The sequence below is a fragment of the Podarcis tiliguerta genome (genome assembly GCF_965153285.1).
Source record: "Podarcis tiliguerta genome assembly, chromosome: 11".
In the NCBI taxonomy this organism is placed as follows: domain Eukaryota; kingdom Metazoa; phylum Chordata; class Lepidosauria; order Squamata; family Lacertidae; genus Podarcis; species Podarcis tiliguerta.
Genome location: NC_139544.1, coordinates 7,207,229 through 7,234,340, shown reverse-complemented (window position 1 = coordinate 7,234,340; position 27,112 = coordinate 7,207,229). Strand labels below are relative to the sequence as shown.

Here is a 27,112-nt window from a genome sequence, read left to right as displayed (position 1 = left end):
TCATCCAGTGGACTTCATGGCTCCATCTGGATTTGAACCTGGATTTTCCCAATCCTAGTCAATCATTTTAACTCCTGCATTAAAAGGTAAAGGACCCCTGACAGTTAAGTCCAGTCGTGAACAACTCTGGGGTTACAGCACTCATCTCGCTTTACTGGCCAATGGAGCTGACGTTTGTCCGCAGACAGTTTTTCCAGGTCATGTAGCCAGCATGACTAAGCTGCTTCTGGCAAACCAGAGCAGCACACGGAAACGCTCTTTATCTTCCCGCCGGAGCGGTACCTATTTATCTACTTGCACTTGACGTGCTTTCGAATTGCTAGGTTGGCAGGAGCTGGGACCGAGCAACGGGAGCGCACCCCGCCGCGGGGATTTGAACCGTTGACCTTCTGATCGGCAAGCCCTAGGCTCACTGGTTAAGACCACAGCGCCACTCGTGAAAAAGATGATGTGTACAAATACGGGAATGGGATCATACCAAGGAGCAAACACTACAAGGCAATTGCAAGATAGCATGAACAAAACCACACAAGCACAGACCTGTCTAAGACTGGAGGCACTGCTTCCTAATAATTGTTTGCGATTAACAGTTTCCCCCAAAGAAAGTGAACTGAATTGAACTGGAGTGAGTGCCATAACCTTTCATGTCCAATCTACCTTTTATGCCAGCCTCTTTCACAATAAGCTGGGCCTGTAAATTTAGCATGGGAGGGTTCCTTTTTCCAGAGTTTTCAAGATTCCTGCAGAAACCCCTGAAGCTTGTGTAACTCCTCTCTCTCCCGCTCCCTGGCACCTTTAAATCACTCTAATGTCACTCCTGATCAGCTCCAAAGGAAACAGGTGATTTTCATGCAGAATGTTGGAAAGTATGACAATGTGTCTCTTTATTCTGAGATAAATTGAAAGTGAAAATTAGGAACCACTTAACAATCTGAGGCCCTAGAAAATTTACAGGTAGCTTGATAAGCAGCTCCTCTCACCCAACCTTTATTGACTTGGGCAGGTGGCATCTATTCTACTTTCTAGAATAGAGAGCCAGCGTGGTGTAGTGGTTAAGAGCGGTGGACTTGTAATCTGGTGAACCGGGTTCGCTTCCCCGCTCCTCCACATGCAGCTGCTGGGTGACCTTGGGCCAGTCACACTTCTTTGAAGTCTCCCAGCCCCACTCACCTCACAGAGTGTTTGTTAGGGAGGAAGGGAAAGGAGAATGTTAGGCGCTTTGAGACTCCTTCAGGTAGTGATAAAGCGGGATAGCAAATCCAAACTCTTCTTCTTCTTTCTAGAATGGTACCATTAGTATGTGTGAAGTTATGCAATGGTTATCCCTCTGCCATTCTTAAAATAATGAAGGTCAAAAAGCACAAAGTTTCACAAAAGATAAAGAACTCAGGCTGTTTCGTATGAAATATAAGGAATGAAACCCAGTTTTGAAAACTTTATTACTATTATTATTATTATTATTATTATTATTATTATTATTGAAAACTGTAGCAGCCTGTGCCTGGAAATACCCTCGGGCTCTAAAGATGATATCAGTAAATAAATATTCACAGCTTCCTGAAGATTTCCCCCTCCCCAAATATGTTCTTTTCTGAGTTTTTTTCCCCCTTTCTCCCTTCTCTCACTCTTTCTTCAATTTCTTTTGACCTTTAAAAAACCAGTCATTATTTGCCGCTTGATTTTTTCAAGATGTTCTCTGGTACAAAATGATGGCAGTGAATTCAATTTGAGAGTCAACTCATGAAATGCAATATATATAACAGGCTAAAGACGGTATTGCTTTAGGCATGATTTTATGAAGCAAACAAGCATTCAGAGTATTTCACCTTGGAGGACAGCATATCCTTTTCAATGCAGTGCCCTTTGGCTCTGGAGCCGAAGCATTTTACAAGGGGTATATTTAAACCATTCACAGGCATCCGAACAAAATGTGCACTGGTACATTTCAGGTAACTCTTGCTCTTATAAAGCATTGCTGATTTGCTCATATCAATACTGTTTAACAGCTTCCTTGCCCTCCTTAATGAGCGGAATAACACTTTTATCCATCAGCAACATTTTGAAAACCTGAGAGTATGTTGTAGATCTGTGGTGAAATCAAACCTTGGCAAAAAATTCTTACCGTGCTCTTTAAAGAAAATCACCTTGTGGTTCTTTATTGCCCTCTTCCACAACTACAGTTAAAGGTGCCTCAAGATCTCTCCCCCCCCCCCAAAAAAAATTTCCAACGAACAAAACAATAGCATTAGAAACACAAGCATATTGAAAAGGCTTGCAGGCGTGGCATGGTGAAAACCTTCAAAACCATCAGGTGGAAATCAGTGGCCTAATCCAGACTAGTGGAAATCAGCTAAGGTATTCAGCCTAAGGAAGGGGGAGATCTTCCATTATGTGTCCAAGTTTGCATGGAGCATGGCTGAATTGAGCAGTCATGAGATTGGGCTGGATCTTTCTTACTTCCAGACATTTGTTCAAACTGGCCCAATCATGGCAGAGGAGATGGAAAACAGACTGTGAAGTGTAATCTAATATTTGTATGCAGTGCCCGGTTCACACTTAATCTTACATACATCATGGTAGAGGCAAGCATATGAACTAAAGCGTAGATAATATTGTGCAATTGATAGATAAATAATTCTCCTCCAGAAAACTGGTGCTTCAATACTTACAGACTAACATGGGTAACTCAGGTTTAGGAATGGTTATCAATCTCTTCATTTCTGCAAAAAAATGGCAACGTCTTATGACTGGAAAGCTTTTCTCTTCTGAGGTCTGAAAGATTATACAGAATATGAGATCTTGTCATATTCTAACAGCTGCAATGTATGTTTTCTGATTCTTATCATTTCATAAAAAAAACCTTAAGCTGATAAAACTGGAAATAGGCATTTTTTAAAAAGGGTCCCAAGTTCAAAAAGAACTATCGTGTGATTCGGTTCTCAGCTAAACCTGCAGAGGAACTTGACTCAGTTGATACTGGGGTGGGGAAAATAGGGCTTGATTCCTGGAAGATACTCTCCAGAGGTTATGCTCTTGTTATTAGATTTGTGTGTCCAGCTGTGGAAATCCATTTCAAGTGTGTGGCTTCTTTCAAAGCTCCACAGGAGGGACGGAACAGACCCTCCAGGGAATTCCTCTTAGAATTCCTCTCCAAGCCAGAACCTTACATGCTTCCCTGACAAGCCTTCCAACCACTTGAAATGTTACCCAGTGAAAGATTTATTTATGTGCCAAGCTCATACCCACCTTCCTGCAGGGAGTGCCAAGCCCCGCAAGGCTTCCTTCCACCACAGTTTCTTCCCAGACATTTTGGCTTTTTAATAGCAAGCAATTACCAAACCTCAGCCAAACCAGGGAACATTTCTCCGCTCATTGTCTACACAGGTAAGGGAGCACCCTGATGCAAATGTTATAAAAGGTGCTGCTCAGAAAACCCATCCAATAATACCACAAAAAATGGGGTCATTTGCATGACCATCTATAAACAGATTAAGTGTTATCTAGACAGTAATTTGCAGTGGGCTGTCTAAATCTCTTTATGACAGTTTCCCTTAAACTTGTATATTTGCTGTGTACAAGTCAAGGCCCTGGACTTTGCTCTTTGAGAACCTAAACAGAATCTAGGTGTCTCTTTTGCAGTGGGGCAGTTTAATAGTACTCTCTCTACTATAATATTTTTTTAAAAAGAAATCTAAAGCAGAAATCCTTTTAAAACAGAGTTATGAAGCAGTCAAAAGCTTCTGCAAGCGTAAAACCATTGTAGTTATGTTTGTTTTACATATTTAAAACATCATGCTTAGGATGGCCACTTTTGAATTGCCAAAAGGGGGGGGGGGTCACCAATTTGTATAACATGTATATATGCTAATGTATATGTTTAAATGCAAAGATATACACATCACCATAGTGGGGAAGACAGTGATCAGGAGAGCTGCATGCCCACTTGGTCTGCTGTCCTGGTGATGATGGGCAACTTCAAGGCCTGTTTTCCTTTCTTATGGATTTTTATCTTTCAACCAGACTTGGACCAGACAGCCCTTCAAATAAAGGCCGCCTTCAAACACAGGACTGCCCTTTGATAGCCCTGTAAATAGAGGACACTCTTCTGTAGAGGACATGACCATCCTAATCTTGTGGCACAGACACAGAATTATTTGTTTCAGGAGCCAAATGTTCACTATTTTATCACTCCACCGCCTGGCCTCAAAAGAGGCTCGGATGGGAGCATGCTTGAAGTGGAACCATAGGAAGAGGAAAAAACACTTTTGGGACTCCGCCATGGCTGTGTGCCAGGACATGGGAGGAGCAGGTGGGGTGTATCTCCTCCCCTCTTCAGTCTTCAAGCCACGCCCAGCCCTACTGCCCTGTATATGGTTTGCGATTATCAAGTGATGATCTAACTCAAGTCTTGACCCAACCCAACATTTCTTATAAGACTTCTGTCCAGTCTTTCCATGAGGGAAGACACTCACAGCAGCCGAAAACAAAGATAAAAATCAACTAATCCTTCCAAAAAGACAAACCATCACATAAGAACTTTTCAAGAGCACCACAGCAGGGGGACAACAACCACTGCTTTCTTTCACACTTGCCATCTAGTTGGGATGGGGCAGTGCCTATTAGATTTTCTCGCCCTCGTGTCCAACAGTTGGTTATTCTAAATCCCCATGCTTTGAATTTCCCCACCCACAAGCAGGAGCCAAGGGCAGAGCGAGTGACAAGGAAATTGAACGAGTCAGCAGGCAATGATAGCACATCAAGAAGGAAGGAGGGTGATTTTGGTGGCAGCCATGAAACCCACCTAAAGATGAGTCCAGCCTGGGTTAACTTGCAGCATCCTGGGAAGTTCAGCACTTCTAGATTTTGATTTTAGCACTTCTAGATTTTCAATGTGGCTCTGGTAGCCACAAAAGGAAGCTTGATCTAGAGAACAGCATAAAACAATCCAACAGCTGTCTGCATATACAAAGCTGTCTGCGAACACAAAGAAATAACTCCCATAATAATGCTATCTACAATGTCTGGTACATATAAACAATGTGTGTGTGGCTAACACTTCTCTTTGGTTATGCAAAATCTCCCATGTAGATGGATTAACAGATATCCATGTATTTGTTTAACACAGGGTTGGGGAACCTGTGAACCTCCAAATTTTGCTGAACTAGAAACCCTATCATCCTTGAGGCTGAGGGGTGCTGGAGTCCAATATCTTCCAGAAGGCCACAGGTTTGCCTCCCCTGGCTTAACAATTACCCTTGCAGTTAGTAAAGTCAAAAATGAAGGGGTATTTGACTCCTCTTCTGTTTGTAGCTTTGTTTTAGCAACATGTGTGGTCCAGTTTGCAGTTTATATTGGGAAAGGGTTTATAAAGCAGTGATCCAGTAAAGAATTGAGCAATATCTCTATGTTTACCATACATGGGGTAAATACCCTCCTTAATACTTACATTTCATATAAATAACAATCCCATTTTTAAGGAGGCAGCCAAGCAAGCAAATATGATATATTAGGAAGACAAAAGACCCACAGACTGGGAAGAGCTTTAAAGACCGTTTGTGTAAGCATTTATGTGCTGCTCTCTGGAATTTGTATTTTCATATTCAAGGAGAAAATAAACCTTCCTTTCTCAACAGTGATGGCAGCATAGCCACATACACAGACACCTACCTCTGAAAGAGGACAACCAATCAGAGTAGAAATGTGTTTTGAAGATAGTCACTCACCTGCTGGAGTCTCACACTCTACAAAAGTATGAGATATATAAATCTCAGAGGCTGCACTGGGTCCCTAGATGCTGGCCTTCATTAGTCAGTTGGGACGCGGGTGACGCTGTGGTCTAAACCACTGAACCTTTGGGGCTTGCTGAAGGTCAGCAGTTTGAATTGCTGTGATGGGGTGACCTCCCAGCTCCTGCCAACCTAGCAGTTCGAAAGCACACCAGCACAAGTAGATAAATAGGTACCACTGCGGTGGGAAGGTAAATGGCATTTCCGTGTGCTCTGGCACCCATCACAGTGTCTCATTGCACCAGAAACAGTTTAATCTGTTAGAGAATTTCCAGCTGTCTGTAGTATTCTCAGCTTTTCTGCCCAGAAATGGAGCAGGGAAGGCACTTTTGCTCAAAGCCAGGCCCATCCATTCATACACTACTTGACATTGCAGCCATCAAGTGATTAACATGCATGCACAGATCATCTCCTAGCTTCCATCCTGTGAAGGACAATTGCAAAGATCCAAGTCCTTTTCAAATCTACGGTAAATGACTGGCACAGCAGATAGATCAAACAGCATCTAGCACAGTGCATTTGCTACATCAGGCAGAAAAGCCATTAAGTGGTCGACCAAGACCATTAGTGATTTTCAAGAGGTCCATGGAAGTAAAAAGTCTGGGGACCACTGGTGTTGTGGTTGGTGTGTTGGGTTGGAACTGAGGAGACCTGATTTAAAAGCCCCACCAAACCACAAAACTCACCTTGAGTCTAAGGAATAATAATGGGAATCCAAAGCAAGTGTGGAATGGCAAGTTAAGAATGCTGGACTTGGGACACAAAGAAGCTGGTTCAATGCCTGGCCGCCCCAACTAGCCAGAGAGATGGCTGGGTGGCCTTGGACCAGTCACTATCTTTCATCCTAACCTACCTCACAGGGTTGTTGTGGTGATAAAATGGGGAGGGGCAGAATCGTGTGTGCCTTCTGAAGTCATTGGAGGAAGAGCAATATATAAATGTAAAGGAACACCACACATCCATCGTCGTGTGTAAGGATGGCACACCTATACTCTTATGTGCAATGTAATTATGTGCTGCAGCATATAAACAAGGGAGATAGTTGTGTAAGTTTTACACTATTTCCTACACAAGAGGGAATTTGTGTGAAAGAGACCAGAGTCTTAAGTTTCTAAACTGTGAATCATCTCCTGAGTGTAAAAACAGATGCAGAACCACATGCCTGCTGGGAAATGCTTCGAAAAAGATTGTCAGATTGACTCCTAATTTTGGGGCACTTCCATAATAATGTGAGATTTTAAGACAACATTTATCTCACAAATCCAAGCTCCTTTTGGTTCTGGAAAATAGCTTTAGTCTTGATTTTTATGACAGATGGAGCCACAGTCTCCTAGAGAAAGAATTGTCCGTCTTTGACAGGCCGTAGACACTGATGCCCCTGGTGGTCAAATGACTGTGAAACTCTGAAACTAAGGAAGCACTAAACTAAAAACAAAACAACTGTGGCTGTGTGCAGGACACTCTTGATGCCAAAGTTTTTAATCCCTTAGGTTAATTTTTTCCCTTTGACTTTTCTAGGTGGCAACGAATGCCAAGCAAGAGACATGAGTGGTTGGGTTTATTTCCTTCTCAGCATTGTCACAGATTTCAAGGAATTGTTACTGTTTTTCACCCTAAGAAAGACACTTTCAAAACTTTACAGTTATCCTGGTTACAAATGTTTAACATGTTTCAAGTTAATCTACATGTTTGAATCCCTTCTTCTGCCCCTGCCTCTAAATCCATGTGCTTCATCCCATGGAGTTCATATGCAAAAGCTTAACTTGAATGCAAATTTGTGTTTTGAATGAGTTGGAGTAGGCAAGGGGTTCTCCCACAGATGCTCTGGTTGTGGAATCCCAGGATCTTGTCTTAAGTGAAAGTTTGAGGGAAAGGTTCCCTCCCTGTCAAGAGGATTTAAGAGTGTGATCCCTGATCCTCTGAGGGCTCATTTCTGTCTCCAAGTTCCCAACCAAGCAACTCACAGGGAAGCCACCTTTTCGGAAGCTCTCCAGTATAAATAAACAAGTGTGTACCTATTTATGATGAAGAACCTTTTAACCCTTCAGTTCGGTTCAAGGTTCCACCACACGGAGAAACTTTTCAGAGCAACGTTCTGCCTAAAAAAACCCGCCAGCGGAACAAAACAAAACCGTCAATCGAGCAGCAGCCCTTTCTGCCCGCTGCAAACAACTGCAAAGTTTCTGCTTTCTGCTTTGAGAGCGCTGCAAGTTACGCTGCCTGGAGAAGCCTCCTAAATGGGAGGAGGGGCTCCTCGGGGGCTGCTGTCAATCTCTTTAAGCCTTTCCTTTCAAGCTTTGAATGTGAGCTGCCCACTAGCCCCCCGCCCCGCACCCTCCCCCTTTCTCCAGCAGATCGTAAAAGAAAGGAGGGGGGGGAGTTTCAACAACAGCCCGGACCAATAGCAAGTCGCAGAGCGAGGAAAAGGGGCCGAGCAACGGGAGGGGGAAAGAAAAAGTGGAGAAAAGGAGAAAGAGCGAGCCAGCCAGGGAGCTCGGGCGGAGGGGGGGATGTGTAAAAGGAGAAGAAGCGTTGCTAATTTTTTTTTGTTTGTTTGCTTTTCCATGCATGCATAATGAGGGCTGATCAGAGCACGCTGCTGCTGCTGCAGCGGCGGCGGCGGCAGCTTGGAGGGCACTTTTGTATTTAAAGCCTCGCGAAAGAAAACAGCTCCGCAGAAGGATCCGCCGGAGAGAAACGGCTCGCGGGGCTCGGCGGCGGCAGCAGCAGCAGCATCCCGGAGTGAGGAAGAGCGAGAGAGCGAGCCGGGCGGCTCTTTCTTGTGCAGCCAGCCTCCCGCTCGCCGGGCGAGGAAGGAGGCTCGCGGCGCGCACCGGGCGCCCGGCGACGGCGGCTGCCCCAGCGACCTGGCATGCACGGCGATGCTGCCCGCCGAGCGCTGAGAGCGAAGAAAGAAGATCGGCGGGAGCGAGGCGGCGGCGGCGGCATGAGCTCAGCAGGGAGCCCCCGGCCCCGCAGCCCCAGGCTCCACTGACCGCCTCGCGGCCTCCCCAGCCCGGGAGGAGGAGGGGGCGGAGGCTGCTGCGCGCGGCGGCGGCGGCAAGAAAAGGCGCCGCTTCCCCGCCGACGGAGGGATCGCAGGCCGAGCCGGGGCGCCGCGCGGATGGATTGATGAGCGGGACCCTCATGCCCACACCGCGCAGGACTTGGGCCAACTTTCCCACCGGCGGCTGCGACCCCACCCCCAGCGCCTCCCGCTCGCCCTCGTCGTCCGCCTCCCGCCCGCGATTGTCCTGCCGCCGGCCGCGATGGTGGCAGCCCGGCCAGGAGGAGGAGCAGCAGCAGCAGGCGGGCGGCGCTGGCGGGCGGCGCTGCTCCCGCTGCCCGGCTCCGCGGTGCCGCGGCTGGGGCTGCTGCTGCTGCTGGTCGCCGCTGTCCCTCCGCCGGGGGCTGACGGCCGGCGCTTGATCTGCTGGCAGGCGATGCTGCAGTGCCAGGAGGAGCCCGACTGCAGCTACGCGTACAACCAGTACGCCGAGGCGTGCGCGCCGGTGCTGATGGCCGCGGGGGACGGCGCGGGCGCTGCTGCAGCGGCGGCGGCTGCGGCGCCGTCCAGTAGGCGGCGGTGCCCGAGCCACTGCATCTCGGCGCTCATCCAGCTCAACCACACCAGGCGGGGCCCGGCGCTGGAGGACTGCGATTGCGACCAGGACGAGAACTGCCGCGCCACCAAGCGCGCCATCGAGCCCTGCCTGCCTCGGACCAGCGGAGGTGGAGGAGGAGGTGGAGCAGGCGGCGTCGGGGCGGGCGGCGGCGTGATCGGCTGCACGGAGGCGCGTCGGCGCTGCGACTGGGACAGCCGCTGCAGCGCGGCGCTGGGCCGCTACATGACCTACTGCGGGAAGGTCTTCAACGGCGTGCGCTGCACCGAGGACTGCCGCGCCGTCATCGAGGACATGCTGGCCGTGCCCAAGGCGCTGCTGCTCAACGACTGCGTCTGCGACGGCCTCGAGCGGCCCATCTGCGAGTCCGTCAAGGAGAACATGGCGCGCCTCTGCTTCGGCGCCGACGCCGTGGGGCCCGGCAGCAGCGGCGCCTCCGACGGCGCCATGGACGACTACTGGGAAGAGGAGTACGACGAGGAGCTGGCCCCGCGCGGAAGGGACGATCTGGACGACGTGGCGGCCGTGGCCGGAGCCGGCTCCGAAGCCGCCTCGCCCAGGAAGCCCAAGGACGGCTGCCCGCCGCGCGCGGCTCCCTGGACGCTTGGCGCCACCGCCTCCATTTTGCTGCTGCTGCTGCTGCTCTCGTAGCCATTTCCAGCCCGGCGCTCTTGAGGGGCGCTGGAGGAGGCCGGGCCGGGTCGAGGAGAGGGAGGGAAGGAGCCTGCGCTCGCCCCGGGGCCCTGGCTCCTCTCCTGGCTCCGGGAGGACGGGGCTTGGGCACGGAGAAAGGAGAGCCTCACCCCCAGCAGCGGCCCTGCAGAGACCGGGGACTCTGAACTCGCCCCAGGCAGATGGGCCTCTCTTCTCTTCCCCCCGAGCCTTGTATTCAAGCAGTGTGCCTTATTCTGCACCTCCAGTATGCCTTTGGTTTTGATGGGGATCCCCTCCGTGTCCTCACTGGGCCCTGTTGCCTCGCCTGACTAGTTCAGTTGGAACAGATGCTGGGCTGGATGTTATGGTTTCTTTGCGCTGTGGTCACTCCTTCCTCCTCCTGTCCTCATTTCTCTATATCTGGGCATTCTCCCCCTCCCACTTCTAAAATTATATTTGAAAGGCCATTGAATCCGAATCCTTTTTTGGCAAACGTTTAGCCATTGTTTGTACATCAGACCCCAGAATTGTGGTATTTGTTACTTTTGGTTCCAAGCGTTCCGTGCATGTCCAAATAAGTGTGCTTAGGACTGCAGCCTTAGAGATGTTTTACTCGTGGCATTTCCCCCTCCTGTGGGGCTGTATGAAGCAACCTGGATATGCCTGTCATATACAAAGATTGTGCAGTCCTTTCTTCCCTGTGTACAAATCACTATCAGTTGCAGCTTCCTAACCTTTCCCCTGTACATGCAGGAAAGTAAGTAGCAGTGTATATAATGGTTTGTTCCCTTCCCCCCACACACTTTGCCCCTGCATACAGCCATGTCAGGGGAAAGGCGTGATTCACCCCTCACTGCACTATGCAAGTTGTTGCTACTTGGCTCCTTAGAAGCAAGAAAATGAATTCACAATAAATGTGTAGCGTGGGTCATCGCACCACGAAACCAACTTGCAAATAGCAAATGTTTGCTCTCCGTCCCCTGCCCCCCCCCCCAAGCTGTAGACATGAAGGTAAGAAAGAGTTAGGCTTCTTCCCTAGAGCGCCTTCAGAAATGCTGCTTTACAGAGCTAGCCAGCATCTTGAAATGGAGTCCTTTCTCTCCTCCCATTCACAGCATTCATCATGATGCCTAAAAGAAGATGCAAACTTCGATTCCTGTTAACTGGGTGTGTGCTTGAGTGGAGGAGACTTGAGTATATGTGAGGGTTTTCCAACACCTTTTCTCAGGGTTGTTTTGAACATTAGTGGTAGGGAGTTTATTCTGTGTTAAGGTATGGAAACCCCATGTATTTTTGTCACGTGTGAGGATTGCACATGCTTTTTTTTCATGGTGCATGTATGCTGGGAAGCTAAAGTTGTGGCTTTCCAGTAAAATAGGTGTGTGTGTGAACTTCACACATTGTTTTCATGCTTTCTCCTCCAAGGATTCCCCTAGCCCATAATGTTCAAAGTGGCCCTTGCACCACTCAGAATTGCAATGCAATACAATTCATCAGCAATTTTCTCTTGCCTCAACCTAGTAGGAAAAATAATGCTGATTTGTTGGCTACATCGAACAATGCAACCATTGTCTTAAAAGAGCTCTGCACTGCCATCTTCAAAAGACACTTTTAAAATTCAAGAACTTGTATCTGCAAACATCGCAAAAAGTTATATTGCCTCTAATCCTATCAGGGGGCTGACCTCTGGTAAATCTTATATAAAATGTATTTAAAACTGGGATTTGTTACCAGTCGTTTTTGCATGTATATAGAAATTTATAAATTGTATACTTGGGAATAATTTATTTTTTAAGAAATTAAAGATTTAAATGCACCCCAATTGCAAGATAAATGCATCTGCTATTCTTTTGTTGCAAAGGTACAGATCTCATTTGATATGTAAAGGGATACAAGCAACAGTAATTCCCATGGAAAAATGCTAGATCAAATGTACAGTGTATTTTATAGATTTGAAGTTAACATCTGTATTGTTTGGAGAGACTTGATGAACTTTGTAGAATTGTATAAATGCCTCTCTGAGCTGCCTTGAACATTGTATTTTTATAGAATGTGTGAAAAGGTCCCATGTCTTAAGTATCTATTGCTTGTGTATTTTTATGTGTAAATTAGTAAAGAGAGATTTTTAAAGAATATATATCTGGTGAAGTTGTTTTTTAGATACTGCACTGCTCTTGAGATAGTTTAGAGGCAATGGGAACACACATGCAAGTAGTTAATGTATGGTTGCATTCCTCAAAACCCTTACACTGAAGTAAACCCATGGAATTCTGAGAGACTCTCTTGCATATGAGCAACTGGAGGTTATCCTAGCTATCACTCTGTAGCTGTTGGTAATGGCATGCCCTATTTTAGTGAATAATTACTTGGAAGAAGTCAGTGCCCCTTTGAAAACATTCCCAGTGGTAGATTTATAAGTCTTAAGCTGCATTAGCTACAATGAAGTAGAGTTAAAGCTGGGGAGGACAATTCCAGTGATGCTTTTCGTCTTTCCACAGAAATATGATGCTGTTGCCACAGCTTCCTCTTTGAAGGAGTGAAGGCCAGTTTCATAGAAAGCCCTGTGCTAGTACACAAGTCTCTTGCTTGCAGTCCTTCATTACTGAAGGAGGTCACATTCCACGAGTGCTAGTAACACATTAAGGGGGCATACCCTTCAAATGCTTGCATTTGATGCAGAATTGAGGGCACTTTGCATACCAGCTCACCTTCCGGTGCTGAAGAGGGCAGACATAAACAAGCATGTGTGACCAACAATGACAAGCCCTTGTCTGATACTGGCCTGCGCAGTTGTTTTTCAGCCTGCTGGTGGCTGGTTTGCTGCCAGAGCTACTGATCTACACTCAAACGCCCTTAGATAAATAATTACGCTCTTAAGCTGTCTCGAGTGCTGATACAATTGACCTTGTAAATAGAAATGTTTGCAGTTGGAATAAACTCCGGCATTTGGAAATCTTTTAAACATTAACACAAAAGACAGCGCTCAGTCCTCCCTCCAGGGGATTGCGCTTGAACTGTGCCAAGCTAGGCACTTGCTTTTAAAAAAAGAGAAGCGTTTATTTATCTTGTATCCTTTCTGTTTGTTTAAAACTTTTCTTTTTCAACGCTGTGATTGGAAGACAAGTCAGAAGATTAAAAGCCACAACAAATAAACCTTGACTGGGGGTTGGGGAGAAGATCAGCAAGGACTGTCGTTTTTTTCTTAGTTAACTCGCTTGGCTTTTTAAAACCCCGAGCAAAGGTAAAAACCAGGCTTGCTACTTGTTTAGAGGCAATTAGCAAAACAGTCAATTTCCTTATATGAGATCTGTTCTTCCCACCATGCCTTTCACCATTTTCGCTAGATCGCTTTTTCAATTTTCCCATCAGTTCGCAAAACCTTACGAGTTTTCCACCTTCAAAAACAGCCACCACCAGGGAAGCTGAGATACCATATAACAATTCTGCAAGTATGATCTAAATTTGTTGCTGAGGTTAACTTGAATGGTAGAATAAACCTATTGTTACAACTGAAATGGTTACTTTTATGTGAAGAACAAAGAACAGTGAAATGAATTGGATGCCTTAACTACTGAGTTTGCAGGCCTCTAAGGATGCAATCTGGTGTTCTTCCTGGATTGTGGTCAAGCATATTTTAATCGTGTTTTATCCCCTCTTATGGATCTGATTCAATGCCAACTCATCCCGGATAGTGGGGAAATATGTTTAGGGTCCATTCCTGATCCAGGAATGAGTAAGTAATACAGAAACACAGGAAAGGACTGATAAATAACTTCTCCAATAGACACAAGAAGACTTTGATTTGAGAAGCGAAGCTCCTGTCAAAAGCAGCTGCCTGAAGTAATTGACCCTGAGCTTGGCGTTGGGTTGGGAATGCAATTGTGTCATGTCTCTAGTATATTTCCTGGAGCATTGGATGTAGAAGTTGGCCATTAGCACACAAATGCACTTTCTCTGCTGTATCCATAACTGACTAACAAAAAGGGATCAAGGTTATTGAGGAATTCACGGTCCTGTATCCTGAAGGGATATTCAAGATATTCATGGGCCTGTATCCTGAAGGGATATTCATATTTCAACACTGCAATGCCTCTGTTAGACACTGGCATCTGCCACAACTTACATTTCCTTAATAGCAATTAAAAAGAGTTTTAAAAACAAACTTGTAAGCAGCATTATAGAGGATTCTCTTTCCCCGCTGAAGAAATAACTGTCCGTACCAAAAAGGACACAGGCGCGCACAAACACACCCTTTCTGCTTCTCAAGCATTTCTGAGATGACACATTGGTTTCCATTCTCACAGTGGCGTAGCGTGGGGGGTGCAGGGGGGGCCGGCCGCACCGGGCGCAACATCGGGGGGGGGGCGCTCACACTCGCAGCTCTCTGCCCCTACCTGGCTCACTCACTCTCTCTCACTGCAGTGCTAGCTGTGTGAATCCAATCCGAGCCGCCGGGTTGCCGCCCACTGTGGAGGGGAGGGTGCCAGGTGTGTGGTGCGATGCGGAGAGAGAGTGAGGGACTATCTGGGGGAGGGACAGTGCAGCGGGGGGGGGGGGGCGCAAATTACTTGCCTTGCCCCGGGTGCTGACAACCCACGCTACGCCACTGCATTCTCACAAGCCTTCCGGTCCCATAGTTGACTTTGCATTCTGCAAAGCAGGTGAGACTTGCCAGGGGGGCAATGTGCTTCCAAGAAAGGACACTGAAACCTTTGACGTTTCCAAGATTTTCAAAATATTTACAACCCTCGGCCCACCTCTGACAAAATGAGTTGGGGAAGGAAAGGTTCCCTCTCTTTCTCTCTCGCTCTCTCTCCACCCCCCTTCAATTTCATGTAAAATAATCCACTGGGTCTCCCTGTGCCCCCTTTCTTCCCAGTTACCAGGTTTGAATTCTCGGTGACAGTTTATTTGTCTTTGGAGGCACTTCAGTGACAAATGTTTAAGGGAGTGTGGGACAATGGTGGAGAACAAGAAGGCAGTTCATTGAACTGACAGTGACCATACAGTAAATAGAAGGAGATTCAAGCTTCACTGATCACCCAAGAGCACTGTGGGGCTTTTGTACACAATCACAATAGGCATAACATAAGGTCTCTGTTTATTTTTAACAATATAAACCAGTGTACGCAGGCAAGTATACATCACCTGGAAAGTAATTGCAAATACCAAATCAAGTAGACTGAAAAGCAACAGCACTTAAGCAAAACCACTGATTCCAGCCAGTCTCTTTTCCAAGTCACAAGATGAAGATTATTGCTTTCAAAATCACACACAGTATCTCCCAAGAAATGCTCTATGGTTCAAAGGAACTGCGCATTAACAAGAAGCTTGCTGTACGTAAGTAATAGCAGCACAGAAGAATTTATGTTTCCTGAGAATCAAGCACTGCATTCTTTAAAAAATAAAAAGCAAATAAATGCCGTGATCCTAGTACTTGTGTCTTCCGGACCCAACAATGGTATCCATATTTCATGCAAAATACAAATGACTGTATTCCTGCCTGGGCACCTAGTTTTCAAATGGGAAATATAGGTGGCCTTATCAAGCCATGGGCATGTTCATTGGTTGACTCATACGCAACTGCTACAAGAAGTCCCCTTTGTACAGTAGAAGCTGGACTTTGCCGATGAATGTTCTTTCTTAAGTAAGACTTGGTTTTGATTTCATGATCCAGCAAGGCTTTTGAGCAGTCTGGGGAAATGTTTTGTGGAGCACAGACCTAGCCGGTTTGATCATTTCTGACAGATACCACAGTACATAGCAGTACAGAATGTTCCCATATGGATTGCCCAAAATAACAGACCACGGGGTGTGGAGGGGAGAGGCTCCCTCCATTTGCTTACAAATGCTGCAGGACTGAAATAGTTAACATGGAGGTTAACACAGGGTAAGAAGCAGTCCAGCCCAAGGAGAGCATGTGCGAATACAAGCCTACTGTATTTTATTTGAGGTATTGGTTGTGGTAGACAGTTGAAAAGCCTCACACTGGCTGTCTGAATGACACAAGTAATGCGCTATTAGCATAAATACTTTGTAAGGCATCCATTTAATCAATTTCTCAAATAATGGAATGATCTACTACAAAATAGTGAACTGTATACACTATATTTTGGCACAAAGATGGTCATTCTCCCACTAGTAACCAGGGACTCTAAATAAATGATTTCAACAATGTTTTATTAAAGGAGGACAAGAGCCCTCAAGCTGCATTAATCGGGGAGAAGTCGAGTGGCACTTTTGTCATGGAAATGTTAAGCACATAATAGTTCAGGCAAACAATGCAGAGCCACTTCATTCTTTCAGCCATGCTGACACCTCTTAAAGAGGAACTGCAGGGAAGGATGTGGGAAAGATTTGGTTTCTGGAGAGCTTGTTTCAGAATATTTTGGAGGTTTACCTACAAACTCCTTTACTAAACAGCATAACTGAGGGACACGGGCAGCCATGCAGGAGCAGAGTTTGGGACAAGACATTTTATTCAAATTCATTCTTTCACTGGATTTATTATGAGTCCATGGCATTTTACTGCAATTCAACAAATCCATACATCTACAGCCCCAGTAGCCTCCAAGGATTTGGATAGGAAGATAATGAAAAACCAAGTTCATCCCAAATATGCATAAACGCCCAGGCTGCCAAACTGAAAGAGAAAATGCAAAGCTTCAGAGTTCTTTCTATAAAATATATGGACTTGCAGTCTTGCAATATGCGGATTGTGGTGGGCTTGGATAAAAGACAATAGGCTACATTTTGAAAATATAATTTAACCATTTTAGTACCTCCATAGTGAATGTGCTATGAAAATAAAAGAGGTGAGGTCTATGGAAAAGAAAAAGCAAGAAACAGGAAGATTCAACATAGATTTGTGGTGGTGGTTCTTGATGAAGCTTAAAATGCCATGTCAGAGACAAGAAATCAGAATATGTGATCAGTTATGTGGGGCAGAGCTTACCTGGGCCCCCAAAATATTTTATTCAAGTTGGTACCTCTGGCAGTAAATGATACTAGAATGGCCAAGAAGGACAAGTGGATGAACATTGTGAGGGGAGCAGATATTTGAAAGCACATGTTTTGGAATTAAGAGTAGTCAAGGCAATAAATTGCCATAGTGTGAATAACCTGTTTGCAAGGGAAGAGATGATTTTGCTATCATCAAGGAAGGAAATATTAATGGCAAATTACAAGAGAAAATAAGAATCAATTGGCATTAAAACAATGCATACACCTGTACAACCAGAAGTATAGATATGAGATCAAATGCTGAATGATGATTAGAAGCTACAAGTGGTAAGGAATACTTATTGCATGCAGGAGGTTTCTATCCCTGATCAGGCTGTGCTTAATATCTGGAAGAAGGAAATAAGAATCCAGGTGTACTTCTAGTTACCATCTCCAATTCTCTGAGTCTAGGTGCACACAATTTAACAGCCTGAAGGTAAGACTGGCTTTGTTAACGAAAGCTTAGCTCACACACTCATATTGTGGGATAACCAACATGCTTAAGTCTAATCAATGCATGAAGGGGTTAACACCATAGAGTAAGCTGTCCTGCTAGGCTTAGCTAGGTTCCCCATCTTGGGAGGAAGCTAATCAAAGATACTGTTCCCCTTCAGTCTACCAAAGAAGCTCAACGAGTGAAGAGATTCTGAGCTGGTTGCTCCAGGCTCAGACCACATGGCTTTTATGAGCCGTTCTTGTGTTCCTAGGCCAATAATTCAGGAACTTTCACCCCTGTAACTAAGCCAAGTTTCAATGCCTGTGTTTTCTGACTGCTGTATGGAAAAGCACATGAATCTAACCTTTCGAGTGTTTGTATGTAAACAATTCTTACCAAAAGTGTAGTCTTTTTCTGTGCTTAGGGAAGTGCAGCACTTTGGAAGGAACTTAGAAGGGCATATTTTAAGGTCATTGTGAATCCTGATTTTGTCTTCTGTGGCATTGGTTGCCACTCACAGCTTGGTGTCATCTGCAGAATTGATAAACGTTCCCTCAATTCCTTCATCCAAATCATTTATAAAGACGTTGAACAATAACGCGGCCAGGACAGAACCCTGACAGAACTCTACTTGTCACTTTTTTCCAGGGTGATGAGGAACCATTAGTAAACACTCTTTGGGTTCTCTCAGTCAACCCAACTACAGATGCATCTAATGGTAGTCTCATCCAGCCCACAATTTAGCAGCTTCTCCAAAAACGTCATCCCCTCCATCTGCTTCCATCTTGTAGTTTTCTGCCCTTTAATGGGTTTCTGTAGCACTGGTTCATTCCCTGTGCATCACTGAAGCTATTATCCCAGGTGTTTCCCTGTTGTCTGTAATATTGTCTCCATCCTGCTTAGGATTTAGTTTAAAGCTCTCCTGATCTCAGATACACAAGACTCTTAGCAAAGACATTCTTGCCAACTGCTCTGAGGTGCAGCCCATCTTTTGCCAGAAATCCTTCCTCGTGGAAGATCATGGTCCAAGAAGCCAAACCTTTGCTGGTGACACTGTCTGGGCAGCCAGTGGTTTACTTCCAGCATTTTCCTCTTTTCTTGGGCCATGACCTTCAACAGAAAGGAGTGATGAAGAAACCACATATGCCTCAAGGCCTTTAAGTTTCCTACCTAGAGTCTCATAAAGGTAAAGGGTAAAGGGACCCCTGACCATTAGGTCCAGTCGTGACAGACTCTGGGGTTGCGGCGCTCATCTCGCTTTATTGGCCAAGGGAGCCGGCGTACAGCTTCCGGGTCATGTGGCCAAAATGACTAAGCCACTTCTGGCGAACCAGAGCAGCGCATGGAAACGCCGTTTACCTTCCCACCGGAGCGGTACCTATTTATCTACTTGCACTTTGACGTGCTTTCGAACTGCTAGGTTGGCAGGAGCAGGGACCCAACAACGGGAGCTCACCCCGTCATGGGGATTCGAACCGGCGACCTTCTGATAGGCAAGCCCTAGGCTCTGTGGTTTAACCCACAGTGCCACCCGAGTCTCATACTCCCTTGCTATATGTTGAAGGCTGTGTCTGACAGTATCGTTTGTACCCACATGAATCAGAAGGAAGGGGTTGTAAGTGGGCTTTATAAGATTGGTAACTTCTCTGTCACATCATGAATCTTTGCACCTGGAAGACAGGACACCTTCCAGAGCATCCTTTTATTGCCAGACACCGCTGCCTCTCTCCTGCTCAGTAGGAAGTCACCTACTGCCGCTATATGTCTCTGCCTTCTCTGGGGGGGGGGGTGGCAGGAATCATTCTGTGCATTGTACCTACCACAGCCACATTGGTATGTTCTGAGGTCCTTGCTCCTCTGGCCCAGAATCAGTGTCCAAGGTGGGGACACAGAATTGATTTTGCAGCTCCGTGGGTCCTGATAGTCCTGCTTGTGTGTATCACATTCCTCCAGGGGTTCATCTCCTGCACTGTGCAACCTTCCTCTTCCCTGGGGGCAGCCCCCCACCAGCACATTGCTGTTCCAGGACAATCTACTCTGCTCTGTTGAGAAATTCTGCATCTTGCCCGACAACTCAAAGTGTGGATAGTCAGGTCTCAAGTTGCTACAGCTTCTCCACCAGCAAGGCAAGCAGCTTGTAGTTGCTGCAGGTGTAGTTTTGCAAATTTGCAGGCAGGAAGACAAACATGGCAAAGGACTTGCAGGTCGCTGGAGAAGCCCCCTTGCTGCCCACGTCTCTTGGCCCGACATACACCGTGAGACAGCACTCTGGGCCTCTCCCACTGAAGGCCCCTGTTTACAAGTCCTGATCATGAGCTCCTGGTCATGAGATTCCAGAGACTGCAAGTGGCTAAGAAGAACTGCTGCTGGCTGCTAAGTCTTCCCCCAATTTATTTCAGCCTCATCCCCCAAACCCTCAACTAAGTCTAAGGAGATGTTTTGAATATATGAGATATATATATAAGAACTTCCTGACAGTAAGAGCTGTTCGACAGTGGAATTTGCTGCCAAGGAGTATGGTGGAGTCTCCTTCTTTGGAGGTCTTTAAGCAGAGGCTTGACAACCATATGTCAGGAGTGCTCTGATGGTGTTTCCTGCTTGGCAGGGGGTTGGACTCGATGGCCCTTGTGGTCTCTTCCAACTCTATGATTCTATGATTCAAGGAGTCTTAGACCACACAATTTCCAAGACACCTGACTTCTTTACCATGTGCACAGGCACTATGGGAAGCTACATTTCCCAGGGCTCCTTGCTGAAGCTCTGTTTACATTACAAGCTAAAGGTAAAGGTAGAGGGACCCCTGACAATTAAGTCCAGTTGCAAACGACTCTAGGGTTGCGGCGCTCATTGCACTTTAAAGGCCAAGGGAGCCGGCGTTTGTCTGCTTCTGCAGACAGTTTTTCTGGGTCATGTGGCCAGCATGACTAAGCTGCTTTTGGCGAAGCCAGAGCAGTGCATGGAAACGCCATTTACCTTCCCGCTGGAGTGGTACCTATTTATCTACTTGCACTGCGTGCTTTTGAACTGCTAGGTTGGCAGGAGCTGGGACCGAACAACGGGAGCTCACCCCGTCGCGGGGATTCGAACCGCTGACCTTTCAATCGGCAAGCCCAAGCAGCACAGTGGTTTAACCCACAGCACCACCTGCATCCCACACATTACAAGCTATAGAAGAAATTAAGGGGTGGAAATACATAGAATCATAGAATCATAGAGTTGGAAGAGACCGCAAGGGCCATCGAGTCCAACCCCCTGCCAAGTAGGAAACACCATCAGAGAACTCCTGACATATGGTTGTCAAGCCTGTGCTTAAAGACCTCCAAAGAAGGAGACTCCACCACACTGCTTGGCAGCAAATTCCACTGTCGAACAGCTCTTACTGTCAGGAAGTTCTTCCTAATGTTTAGGTGGAATCTTCTTTCTTGTAGTTTGGATCCATTGCTCCGTGTCCGCTTCTCTGGAGCAGCAGAAAACAACCTTTCTCCCTCCTCTATGTAAAGTAATGCTTACCTGAATTACACACTTGGTGTGTAATTCAGGTAAGCATTACTTTCTTGTAAAAGTCATATTCTGGTCCAGGTACACTCAAACTCTTTTAGGTGCCAAAGAATGGGGCTTTATGCAACTAAACACAAGGAACATTGACTTTGCAAATCCTACCATTACTCTGCAGCGTCCTTGTGTTTCATAACCCTCTGAAATAGTTGTTTTTTGACAATTGTACAAAAGCATTTGTATCAGAGCACAGAAAAAAACCCCAGATGAGTATTTGAAATATCTAATATTTCTGTAAATATGTTGATTCAAGTCTTAACAGTTAACAGATTTAACAAGGAAGCATGAAGGGTTGGAGATGCGGATATAAGCTTGTGTACAGCAGAGTCTCGAGACATTTTCACACTTGAAGTGAAAAATCACTCTCACTAGCACCATCATACATCTCCATCTTATTGTACCCTATGAGTGCTATCCACTGGTACATAGAAGGCCCACTTTGAAAATCCCATGAACAAATTAGGTTTTTCTCACAATAGTGACTTTCATCCTTTCAAAATACATGCATTTGTGTTTTTTTGGGTTCCTTGGTGTTCCATAAGTCTGTTGCAGCAGCGGAACTATAAACATAAGGTGTTTCTGCCACACACCCAGAGAGTCAACTGAAAAAGAGAATGAGGTACCACAGAATGGAGATTTCTTCTACAATTTCATTATCAGACTCATATAATTTCATTCAGTTGCGTGCTCAATAGCTACAAGAGCTGTTGCCGTAACTACTACAGTTTTCCAAAATATGTACTTCACAGTTTGCTTAGCAACAGCAGAGACTGAAAACATCCCCATTTGCTGAAAGGATTATGGTCTCATGGTTTCAACTGCACAGCTACTGCTGATCAATTTGCAGCTTATGCCATTCAGTTTTCGTTCTCTTTTTGTAGTTCCAGCAATTCCCTGTATCCCTTGTTATAGAATGGAGTTGGGATCCTTAATTCACCACCCCTCATGAGCTATTAACTCCATTCTAAAACAAGGGATACTGGGAATTACTGGAAGGGACAAAGCAGTGTTGCAGTTGGCGTAGTGCTAACACACTGGCAGAACCAATTCAGTGCTCACCCCCATCACATCCTTCTCTCTTCTCTCTCCCAATAATTCACAACTACTCTGGTGCCAATGGCTACTGGGCTGGTGGAAAGCAAAGAGAAAGAGAGAAAATTATCTGTCAAAGTCCATATATATTAATAGGAAACTCATTTTTTCTGATTGTGGTATCCTTATGTAGCTAAATTGCATTATCCTCATAGAAGAGGGAGTTGTCAGCAGGCTTGGGGACCCCCCGCCCCCCAAAAAAACTAAGGGAAAAATATCTAAGGAAGTAGGGAACCTCTTGTCTGGCAAGCCTTTCCACGCAGCCCGCTAGGCATCTCCTGCTTAATTTCTAATGGCAATGAGTTCCACAGGGCCTGTCACTAAAGTTTCCAGCCAAAACTCAGGAGCATAGGGGATCACTGAAAGTGCCTCACCAGAAGTTCTCAGTGACTGAGGTGGAGCATAACAAACCAGGGGGTCTTTAAGGTACTTTTACAGCTTTGTGAAATAACACAAGAACCTTGAACATATAAATTGTTATTAGTTTATATGTTGTGAAATTCAGATCCATTGCTATGGCCATTTGTCAGTTTCCTGCATTTTCACTTAAAAATGGACCGGTGAAGCAGAGCATCACATAACTATTTACAGTGGTACCTCTGGTTACGTACTTAATTCATTCCGGAGGTCCATTCTTAACCTGAAACTGTTCTTAACCTGAAGCACCACTTTAGCTAATGGGGCCTCCCACTGCTGCCGCGCTGCCGCCGCGCAATTTCTGTTCTCATCCTGAAGCAAAGTTCTTAACCCAAGGTACTATTTCTGGGTTAGTGGAGTCTGTAACCTGAAGCGTATGTAACCTGAAGCATATGTAACCCGAGGTACCACTGTATTATTGGTATGGCGGAGGGCATCCTTAAGTAATGATGCACACCAATGCAGGCAACCCCTGATAATTTCCTGTAATGTTTCAGCTTGCAGTGCAAAACCTGCTTAATTCTTCCGCCTTGCGCTGGGAAGGTAACATAAAAAGAAGAGTGAAAGTGTCAAGGCACAGAGCCAGAGTATGAAACTGAGAAGAGATGCTGGTAAATTAAAACATAAACAGCTTGCCTTGGGAGGCAAGAGGTAGCTAGTAAACCAGCCAACAAGACAATCATTTTTATGCAGGGGTGTGGGGGAAAGAGATATTGTTTTAAATAGCATTTTAAAACACTAACATCATAAGGTTTTTGTTTCAAAATCAGTTTAAAGTTTTTAAAACACTGGTTAGGCATATTAAAAGCAACTATAATTTTCTATTGTGAAATTGCCACATTAGCCCTTTTCATTTCTCTCACTAGTCTTTTGAGAATTCTTATGCAGTTGAAAAGGCTGGAGGCCAACAAACAAATATCATTCATGATATGCTGGTGTTTTAGCTTTTTAATGAAAAGCACACCGTAGAGCCTTGAAGACAATTGTGTGCCTTTTTAAAACACCATCCACTTAATTAGCTATGACTGTCTAGTGTGAAAGATAAGTGACAAACTGTATAGTATATTAGATCGACATGTTTATCTCCAGAACTTTTTATTCCCTTAATTTGTTTCAAATATCTTATTGGGGCAGGCGGGAAGAATGTGAAAGTCACGTATCTCGAAAATGCACAGCCACTATAAGAGAACGCAACATGCCTATTAATAATTATTTACTCCTCTGGTATTGTTAAGAATAATGAAGGCATGGGAGCGTTGGCCCCCAAGCTGAATTTCTCCTGAAATGTTTTCAATTAACTCTTGGCACCGGCAGGAAAGCATCAAACCTTTCCCATGCTGAAATATGGAAAATCTGCAGGGTACATCTCCGCAGGGGTGGAATTTCATTAAAACAAGCACATCATAATTCAGCGACTTCTGCACCCTCTTTAAGCCGCTCCATTGATAAGGAGGCCGGGGCGATTTTTATGGATTTGCAAAGAGAAATGATTTCATAAAGATCTTTTCAGAAGGTTTGCTTTGGCCTGGGCCTTTTGAGTCCTTCTCTGCTCTCTGATGCAAAAATGGTAAGACGTTTAGCACAACTGTGACTACCAGATAAGAGGCAGAACCGAAGAGACTTCAGACAGGACTTTATCCCTCAGACAACTCCTTTCTGAAGTCTCGGTAGGAACTCTTTCTACAGTGATTTCCTGGGGTCTTTTAAAAGCTGAAAGCTTGCTGCAATCCTCATTTTTTTGTACGGCTTATTTGGAAAGCACATACATACTTAGAAAGGACAAACGGTGTCTTTTAAGGTAACAAAACTTCCACCCATGACAACCCAATAAACAGATGTGGTGCACAGACTACTCAGAAAGGAGGGAAGGGATTTTTAAAGAGGGAATTTTATACTGAGGAGTCAGGCTGCACTTTGCCGTGTGAGAAGTGCCTTTGTTGCCACCGTCTCTTTGCGATTTGTGTTGTGTGCCCCTCCTTCTTTCAGCTTTTGAGCTGATCAGTTTCCCTTCTCCTCTTCATTATACTGTGAATACTAAAGAGAAATGCCTTTATCCCTTCATATCGCTCCTGTTTGTCACTTGGAACTTTACTGGTTTGAAAAATACTTTACCCTTTACGCCATGATCTCATTCATAACATCCCAATGAGATAGATTGCTAATTATGTCCCCATTTTATAGGTAGGGGCTGAAGCCGAACAAGGACTGTGACTCCAAGACCACCCAGTGTGTTGAAGGATGGGGATGGGGCGGACGAGGGGGGGGTGTGGAGTGGGGATTTAAGATGATGCTCTCCATAGTCTGAGACTATCCACTATGCTGTAATGATTCCATAACACCCATTCTTCATACTGGAAGTAAAAGAAAGATAGTAAAATGTTACCGGGAGGGTGGGGACGAAAGTGTTGTGTTCGCTTTGTGCAGCTCCCGTTTTTCTTTTGTAACAGATTTTGGCTTGGGCAATGTATGAAGCTGCTGTATTCACCACCTTTCCCCCATGTGGCTTTTCCTTTAGTGTTGAGAGCTGCATATAGCCTCGCGAGATTTATTGCAAGATTCTGATCCAAGTAGGTCCCTTTCTGTTGCCAGATTTCTGATAACAGTATTAGCCTATAAAAGGAAAAATGGATTACTCCATGATTAATGATTATTGATTTTGCCTAAAAAATATTGATTTATACTGATAATTTGATATTTTAAGTGCTATATTGTTCTATTTTAATGGAATTTAGAAACTTATGGTCTGAGATGTACTTGATTTTAACGTAATTTAATTTATTAATTTTATCTTGTTATACATGTGCTGCTGTATGATGTATTGAATATGGGCCTATAGCCGTAATAAACTATCTATCTATCTACCCTCACGCGAGACTGAGGCACATGAGCTCTCCCATGCTATGTGCTTGCCAATGGATAGGCACATTGTGTATGTCAATGTGCAGGTGGCAGCCACAATGCTGTGTGGCTGCACAGGATTTCACAGACCATTATATCTTCAACTTTTAGGTGAGGAATGAGTGGAACTGTGGGATCTTGGCTACTGACAAATCCTTTTAACACACTTTCACACCATCAAATCAAGTCCAGCAGCTATATTTGTGGACCAGGAGCTCATTCTGTGCCATTACTAAGGCTGCTGTGATAAGAACTAGGGAGTAAACTCCCTAGTTTGATGGATGTGGCTTGCTGCAGAGTACCGTAAATGTGTTTAAAATTGCACTGTATGTATAACGGAAAACTGAAATTTAGAGTTGTGTTAGTCCGTGGTTCTTTATTTTAAAATAAAAAGAATGTAGCACCTTGGCAATAAACTTTTTAAAAATGTGCTTGAGTCCTCATACACTAATCAAATCCTGATATATCAGATCCTGAAATGAACTGAGCTACTGCAATCATCTAAGGGCTGTTGTTTATGATTTAAAAGGAAATACCTCAGTAGAAGCTTTATCTTATAACCCTATGTAAATAAGGATATGCCTTCTCTCACCAATGAGAACAGAATCCATTGTCCCTCTTGAGATCTTGGGTTCATGCACTTTTGTTTGAGGACAGCTGCTCTGAGGTCCTTGAAGGTCCTCCGAGGTTCTCAGCCTGGGAGCTGGCCCCGATTCCAACGGATTCATGGATAAGCTGTTCCATCCAGCATCTCAAAGCGGCCGAGGTGTTTAAGATGCAAACGATCTGCTCTTGTACAGCTGACATTACTCAACTCATTACAGCATCTTGTGAAGCTAGCTCCAAATCACACATTTGAATAAGGAAAAATAGTGAATCGGATGGTGAAATTCTAGTAAAATATCTTGATTTTTTTTAAAAAAAAAATAATGTCAGGCTTTGTAGGGCGGGCAGCTGTTCCTTAATTATTGAACAACTGGGACAGCTGGAGAAAACTGCAGGAAATCTAGGACAAATATTCTAAACTTCTGGACAAAGCCTTATCCAGGTGATTAGGTTATTAGGGACAGGGGAATAGGCAATTATCTGCTACTTTCATCTGTTGAGGGGGATATCTGACCAAGGTTATGTACATATTACCATCTAAAAATGAAATGAGGTCGTTGCCCTCCTGTTCTGTTTCAAATTGTTGAAAACTCCCAGAATGATTGTACTGGGGTACTTAAACGTATGTGCTGGACATGAATCAGTTCAGAGCAAGAATCAGGACGCGTTCTAGATTTTTTGTTTTTCAACTGAACAAGATGGACTGAAAATAGGGGGGGGGGGGAATGCTGGAATGAAGTTATATGGTTTTAGCAGAAACATTATAAGGAATCAAGTGAAAACTGATTGGTAATGGCCAAAGTGGAAAATCTAAAGTTAGATTGTGTTAAGATTAATTATAGAACAAAAATATTGAGAATGATGGAAAGGATTTGCTGAAATAGCTATGAACTAGAATACAAAAAAGGGAGGTGTGAGGAGGTCGATGAAACAAGTAAATGAAAAGTAAGGATATGGAAACATTGGATGTGTTTTTAATTTTTTTTGTTCTTTTTGTTGCTTTAATGTATTGTTTTTCTCTGTTTTTCTTTTTACTTTTGATG

The 27,112-nt window shown here is 44.9% G+C and overlaps 2 protein-coding genes across 2 annotated transcripts in view; one reads left to right on the top strand and one right to left on the bottom strand.

Annotated features, from left to right (window-relative positions):
- DAPK1 (death associated protein kinase 1) overlaps positions 1 to 27,112 on the bottom strand; it is a 551,448-nt gene that overhangs the window by 305,655 nt on the left and 218,681 nt on the right. The gene's annotated exons all lie outside the window — the stretch shown is intronic.
- GAS1 (growth arrest specific 1) lies at positions 2,239 to 12,196 on the top strand. The gene has a single exon (XM_083403525.1). The coding sequence runs from the start codon at positions 9,056 to 9,058 to the stop codon at positions 10,058 to 10,060; it is 1,005 nt and encodes a 334-aa protein (XP_083259651.1). The 5' UTR covers positions 2,239 to 9,055; the 3' UTR covers positions 10,061 to 12,196.

Excerpts from the sequence above, each read along its gene's own strand:
- GAS1 (XM_083403525.1), top strand. The coding sequence starts at position 9,056 with ATGGTGGCAGCCCGGCCAGGAGGAGGAGCAGCAGCAGCAGGCGGGCGG.